The sequence below is a fragment of the Trachymyrmex cornetzi genome, unplaced genomic scaffold (assembly GCF_001594075.2).
Source record: "Trachymyrmex cornetzi isolate Tcor2-1 unplaced genomic scaffold, Tcor1.1 scaffold459, whole genome shotgun sequence".
Classification (NCBI taxonomy): Eukaryota; Metazoa; Arthropoda; class Insecta; order Hymenoptera; family Formicidae; genus Trachymyrmex; species Trachymyrmex cornetzi.
The window spans coordinates 134,538-141,825 of NW_017299389.1; the positions used below are offsets into that span (position 1 = coordinate 134,538).

The following is a 7,288-nucleotide window of genomic DNA, read 5'->3' on the forward strand; positions in this document are numbered from 1 at the left end:
TTGTTTGCTTCCATACTTTTTCCCCACCCTGTATATTCTTTTGTCATTTTTAGTAATTATTATCTCGTTAATCATTGCGATAAATGCAAAATGGTAGAGGACTTTTCGACTCAGTTTAATCCGCTCTATCAACACAAAAGTGATTAGCAAAAACGATCGGGATACCCTGTACAAGAATACGCCGAGCAACCGAGAAAGTACATTTTCGGTTTTCGGTCGCTTATAACAAGCGGCTAGTAGAGAAAGCGAGACAGCGAGAGAGCGGCCGTCCTTTTCGCTCTAATACTCGCTTGTGTTTACGAGTTACTGGTAGAGCGAGAAGGACGGGCGCTGCCTCTCGCTGTCTCATTCGGTCTCGCGGCGAAGACGGCCGACTCGATGCCGGTAGGTGTCTGCTTGGTGGGGGTAAAAGTGGTGGGGCGGGTTTTTCGTGTTGCCGGGGGCTAAATATGCATTACTGCCGTATAGACACCCTGCCGTTTTCATGCGCGCATGAACGGAGCATTGAGTGAAACGGAACGCCTTCCATGCTTTCCATGCGCATCATGCGTGAAACGGAACGCAGCCTGGGTGTGCGAGGACAACTTCGCGGTAAATTCGCGCTGGGAAAGGAGGCAATTATGGGTGTCCGTGTCACGCGTCATTGTGGTATACCCATAGACATATAAGATAGACCCAGCCAGTGTCATGCAGTACCTAGGTACTGTAACTAGATACAAATTTGTGTACTAGTAACTGTACTGAGATACTTTTTTTTCTGATACCTATACCTATACCTAGGTACCATTTCTTGTGTACCGGTACCTATATTTAGGTACACTTTAGTTATTTTTCGGATTTACAACTGTTAAACTGAAAACTTATCATCTGAACGCAACGAACGCAACCATTTTGATTGATTCACTATGATCGGGGATCGGGGCCTACGGAGTTGATAAAAGTGGTGCGCAGACCGAGAGAAGGTACACACATACGTACACCCAAGGATTTCGATTCTTTCCCTCGAGAATTTTTACAAATTTAGCAGTGACCACCTTTCTACATTAATGCTCACAGTCCGTAAGCGAATAACGATACGATTAAACCTAACATCCGTGTACAACTAAATTCGATGGAAAAATTCATTAAATTAAATTAAATTAAATTAAATTTATCATGTTTATTCATAATTTTTATTATTAAACAAAAATATTATGTATGTATACATAAAATATATGTATAATAACTTAATAATAACTTAATAAATATTACGTGCAGATTCACGAAATATATTCATTATGTCTAACAAACAAGCTGTCGAAATTGCATTTTGACGTCAAAATAACGTTAGAAATGTCATTTTATCGTCAAAATGCAATTTATTCATGTTAAAAATAAAAGTACCTATATTAGATACCTTTAAGGTACATTTAAAATACCTGTACCTGTATTTCGGTACATTTTTTCTAGAGTACCTGTACCTGTACCTAGGTATTGAAAATAGAGTACCTTTTTTTTTGTTTTACGTGGGAGGAGAAAATCTTCTTATACCCCTTCCCGAGGGGGACTCTTTCGGGACACCCATCGGGAAGGGGAAGACCCCCGACGGCCCGTACCGTCGAGAGTGCCGGATTCAACCACCTCGTGATCCCAGGGGTACAAGGTACTCCGGGGACACACCGAGGCGGCCGCCTACCTACTAAAAAACTCCCCCCTTATCGTTCTACCGCACAAAGGCATTGGGGGACACTCCGGAACCGCACTCTAGCATAACGTCAGAGTGCCCCCCTGCCTTCCGAGTCTTGAACTCGCTACCGCTACTAACGGGTTCTTCGCCTTATACATTATATATACTATATACATCTCCGCTTACATACTATATACATGTAAATACACATATATGTCTATTATAATACTTAATACTTAATACTTAATGATTACTTATATCCTGACCCTATTTACAATATATACATACAAAACTCGGCACGAGTTTTCGCATACCTTGTCTCTCAGTCCTACTCTAATCCATGTCAGAGTCTTCCTCATCTGGGGGAAGAACGAGCATCCCTACACACGGGTCGAGACCCCGTTCCCGAGCGCGCTCGTCTTCCTCCTTCCTCCGCATGATGTTCTCACAGAAGTCCGCGAGTACGCTCCACGCCTCGCGAGATCGCACGGCGGCCCTCACTACAGCCCGGAACGCCCTATCGACTCCCGCGATAGCGAGCAGCTCCCCCCTCCGTTCCCCCCAAGCCGGGCAAAACAAAAGGGTATGGACCGCTGTGTCACTCGTCGCCCTGCAAAACACACATATCGGGGTGTCTCTTCGGCCTATTCTATACAAATAGGCCTCGAAGACCCCGTGTCCCGTCAGCATTTGTGTCACGCGGTACGTGAGTGCCCCGTGCGTCCTCCCGATCCATGCTTCTACGTCTTCCCCAATGGCCCCGCGCACAGCCGCGCCTGGTCCATCCGGGGGTAGCTCCTCGAGTCGCCTTTGCCATCGCGCTATCGCGCGTCGTCGCTCGGCCTCCAACAACATCGCTCCTACATGCGGGGTAATTTCGCCATCCCGGGCGATTATATCTCGCTTACGTAGGTACGCCCGTCTAATACGATCTGCCGCCAGATCGAACGGGATCATTCCTGCTAAGATCGCCGCCGCATCGTGGGAGACGGTGCGATATCCCCTGATGACCCTTAGGGCTAACTGCCGTTGTAGTTTGCGCACGCTTCCTAAGACTTTGCGATTTCTCGCTATAGTCTGCGCCCAAATCGGGGCCCCGTGCAATAGCACGGACATAATCACCGTGGCGTACGTTCTTCTACGCCGTTCACCAGGGCCTCCGATATTGGCCGTGAGTCTCGCCAGAGCCCCCGCCATCTTCCATGCCTTAGGCATGAGCAGGCGGAAGTGGTCCCGAAAGGCCCACCGCGAGTCCAGGGTCAATCCTAATAGCTGCACCCCTCGGGATATCCTCGGCCATAAAGGCCACCGCCTCCGTCTTCGAGATCGACACTTTTAGGCCTAGCCGCTCTATCATCCTTATGACAAAGGTGGCCCCCATCTCCGCTCTTATGCGTGCCTCGTCGAACGACGCAGCGCACGCGACCAACAACGTGTCATCCGCGTAACACAATACCGAGCAGCAAATAGGCATATTCGCCCTCAGTACCGTATCGTAACCTATGTTCCACAGGGTCGGTCCAAGGACCGAACCCTGTGGAACTCCGCACGTCATATCCTTCCGCACCAGCCTGTCTCTTCTATTTACATATGACAGCCCCCTATCCGCGAGATAATCGTGAAGGATGTTCCGGATATACCCCGGAACATCCTTCTCCCCTAGAGCTCTTTTAATAACGGGCCACGGGAGGGAGTTAAACGCGTTCGCGATGTCCAAGGACACCGCGACCACGACACCCCCGTCCCGCGTACCCTGCTCGACGCGTTCTCTCAAGCACCATATCGCGTCTATGGTGGAGCGCTGTCGTCGGAAACCGTATTGGCCGTTCGCCACTCCCTCTGTGTCATCCAGAAACGTCTGGAGCCTTCGCACAATCACCCTTTCTAGCAGTTTCCCCGCCTCACTAAGTAAGCACAGTGCCCTATATGAGGACGGGGAAAGATCTGGCTTGCCCAGCTTCTTGACCAATACAAGCCTCGCCATTTTCCACTTCCGTGGAAAGTGCCCCCTCCTGAGACATTCCGTAAAGCACATTGCCCACAAAGGGGCAAGGCTTTCTAGTGTCTTTTTCACTACATGCCCCGTTATCCCATCCGGACCCGGTGCCTTCCCTAGCTTAACCCTGGTCCCGGCCTCCAGCACTTCCACTGGAGTAACCTCCATATCTTCGTGCCATTCCACCGGGATCCCAGGGTCCTGCGGGGTATTGTCCGCAGGAAATAGTGTCGTTACTATTTCCTCTACTATCTCAGGAGGGAGCACCTCCACGACCGAGGCGCCGCCCACGTGCAACTTCCTAAGCACCAGTCGGTAGGGCATGCCCCAAGGGTCCCTATCGAGGTCGTTCAGGAGTTCACCCCATAGCCTCGCCTTCGACCGCCTGATCGCTACTCTTAACCTACGTCTATCCTCCCGCAGCTCATCCCAATAAGTTTGAATGTCTACGGGAGGTAACCTATTCCTCGCTCGCGCTCGCGTGAGCCTTCTTCTACTCGCGTTACATTTTCGGCGCAAGTCTGATATCTCCTCATTCCACCAATAGGTGGTCGGCTTCTTGGCTGCTCCTCTGCTCGGCATCGCCGTGTCCGATATATCCTGAAGTGCTCGGTCTATCTTCTCAGCTTCCGAGGTGCCGTTGCCAGGAGTGTGAGTCCACGCTGTGAAGACCGCTGCTGCCTCCATTAAATCTAGGTCGGCTTTCCCGACCGCCCATCTGGGGAAGGCTCTCAACGCTGTCTTCCCCGTAGTAGGCCCGACCAGGGAAGTCCCAACCTCCATCACAATGTATTTGTGGTCCGAGAGGGACTCCAGCCCAGCCTCGACTCTCCAGGCCGAGATCCTCCTTGCCGCGGTAGGAGTCGCCAGCGTGATATCGACGCATGAAACGCCCCGCGGATGGACGCACGTTGGTTCACTTCCCTCATTAATAATCTGTAGGTCCATTAACCCCATCCAGCTCGCAAGGATAGCTCCTCGCCTGTTAGGCCGCCCAGGGTCCCATGCGTGGGCGCGCGCATTGAAGTCTCCCATAATCACTACTGGATGACCTCTTACTCCCAGGAGTCTGCTCTCCAGCTCGTGCAGTCCCCTGAAGAATTCCGTTTCGCTCAGTCTGGGGGAGAAGTAGCACGAGACCACGACTAAGTCACCCCAGTCCACCGCCACGAATTTCGCGCCCCTCCATTTCAGCGTACACGGCACCGCCGCTCGGCTCCATTGCCACGTAATGGCCGCCGAGGGGGGATCGTCACTGGAGGATACCCAGCAGCCACTGTCCGGGATGCCGCTGGGCTCCGCAATAGCCACTATCCCCAGGCTTAACTCCTCACTCACCCTTGCAATTAGGTCTTGCGATGGTCGCGACCTATTAACGTTAATGTGGGCCAATCTGGTCATTTTCTACTTCCATATTGTCTGGCACCTCCATTGGTAGTGCCGGGGCTCCCCGATCAGCCCCATCGGATGTCCCCTCGCTTCTCACCCGCGTGTCCTCGTGATTGGGTGCCTGTCCGCGCCTATTGTATGGCGCACACTCGGTCGCGCCCGCACGGTGTCCCGACGGTAGTCCCCGCCCCGCGCACACCGGACACTTTGGGGGTTTTCTACATCCCGCCGCTCTGTGCCCATCACTTCCTCCGCACTGGAAGCACCAGTCAGTTCGATCCACTTGACTCAGACAGTTGGCGCGAGTGTGCCCCACAGCAAAGCAGCGGAAGCACTGAAGCCTCCGCTTTGCCAGGGGCACCATCCCCGCCATAGTCCAGCCCACTCTAACTCGTCCGTCACCTAGCAGTTTGTTAGCGCAGGCTAGGGGGCATTGCACCCACACTGCATTCAGGCCTCCCCTCCCAGGCCTGAGGGGACCGACCCTAACATCCGCTAACCGCACTTGACCGTTCCTCGCTATTGCTTCGGCCACCTCCTCAGTAGTGACGGACTGGTCGATGTCAATCAATCTCAGCTCCGCCCTTCGCACTGGTCTCACCACTTGTACCTCCTTATATTCGGTTTCTGCTAGGACCCCCTTTATCCTGTCTACTAGGGCCTCCGCCTTGGCCCCAGCTTCTTCGCCTCCCGGAATCTCTATCAGAAGGCCTCCCGCCTGCGCCTTTCTTATTCGCGTGTTCACGATGCTGAGGTCGTCTAACGAAATTTTGCTCCTAGCGAGCTTCATCACCTCAGCATACGTGACACCTCCCGACCTGTCCTTATCCTCCGCACATTTTATGAGGACCGCGGCCGTCCTCGGCGCCCGGAACTTGTTCTCTCTCACTAGAAGGGGTCGCCCCCCTGCGCCTCCCGGGCCCCCCACACGTGGGCGGGTCGCAACACCAGCAGAGGCGGGCCCTCTCCGTGTCCCACTACGCGCACTCACTCCCGCTGCGCCTTTGCTCGCGCCAGTCCGTCGCACTCCGGCGTTCGTGCCCCCCACTGTGGGCGGTGGCACAGAATCTCGTTTTGAGGTTTTCGCGCCCCTCATTGCAGCACTCGCGTCCAGAGCCGCTTTTTTCTGCTCTTTCTTTCTCAATCGCTTGCGCGCCCTCTTTGTTCTCGCCTCCACCCAGGCCTCTCCGTCAGCCGGGTAGTCCGTCGGAGGCGGCGAGGTCTCCGGGCCCCAATCATCCTCGACCTCCACTCCGTCACCGTCACGCACTGTCCCTTCTCTTGTTCGTTCCGCGTACGAACTCCCCCGTTTATCAGTCACTGCTATCAGACCAGTGTCCACTAGCGCTTTCTGCCCCGTCTCACCTATCCTTGCTAGTCGGGGGGGCCTGTCCTCGAGTCTCTTACGGACTCCGCCAATCGATGGCCGATACGCCGGAGGGAGGCTTTCCGCTGCCATATCAGCACCGCCACTCCTCGTCGGCCTCTCTCCCCTATCTCGTCCCCGAGTCCTCTTCGGTGGATCCGCGCCGCTAGTCTCTCCATCCGAGGAAAGGGTAAGTCTCCTGCTTCGACCTCATTCACCTCTTCTGTCCTCCAGGTTCTGGACAGTGTTCTGTAGAGCACTTATCTGGTCCCTCATAGTTTGTCTTTCCCTTCTGAGGGTATCGACCTCCCGGCGAAGTTTAATAACCTCCTTTTCTAATGCCAGGTTATTAGCTCTGATTTCATCCGTAGGTCCCGTGCCTCTCAATATCTCGGATACAAGCCGCTGGACCGCAATCTTGGCTACGTTCACGCCCACTTTAATTTGACGGCGAAAATCACCCCTCATTGATGACGTGCGTCTTTCAGCTTCCCCAGCGGTCTCCAAAACTCTCAGTATCTCCGCCATGATCGTCTTTGGAGACATCTGGGGAAATAATGCCGTCACCTCTTCTACAGCGTCTTTCTGACAGGATGTGAGCCTATCGTCCAATAGGCATTCCACAAGGCCCCTCCTCTTTTTTAATCCATGGCCGCCCCTCTTAGATATTTGGAAGAAGTCTTCCCTATCCAGCTCATCATCCTCGAATTCCATGCGTCTCGAGCCGAGTCTGGATAGGGCGTGCGACCCTGGGTCGTTCGAGCCCTTGGGTTTCCGCCCCCTCTTCTTCCCCTTTCTGGGGACCTGTTCAAATGAGGAGGACAAGTCCTCTTCCGTGTCCTCTATTGAAATCGAGATCGACGGTGTCAAC

The 7,288-nt window shown here is 53.4% G+C and overlaps 2 protein-coding genes across 2 annotated transcripts; both read right to left on the reverse strand.

Moving 5' to 3' along the window:
- Positions 1 to 1,999: 1,999 nt before the first annotated feature.
- Positions 2,000 to 2,863, reverse strand: LOC108764874 (uncharacterized). The gene has a single exon (XM_018513276.1). It carries the CDS (start codon positions 2,861 to 2,863, stop codon positions 2,000 to 2,002), a length of 864 nt encoding a protein of 287 aa, XP_018368778.1.
- Positions 2,864 to 2,873: 10 nt separating this feature from the next.
- LOC108764875 (uncharacterized) lies at positions 2,874 to 6,510 on the reverse strand. The gene is made up of 2 exons (XM_018513277.1): positions 5,249 to 6,510; positions 2,874 to 5,031 (listed from the first exon to the last, which is right to left on the reverse strand). Exons 1-2 carry the CDS (start codon positions 6,508 to 6,510, stop codon positions 2,874 to 2,876), a joined length of 3,420 nt encoding a protein of 1,139 aa, XP_018368779.1.
- Positions 6,511 to 7,288: the final 778 nt, after the last annotated feature.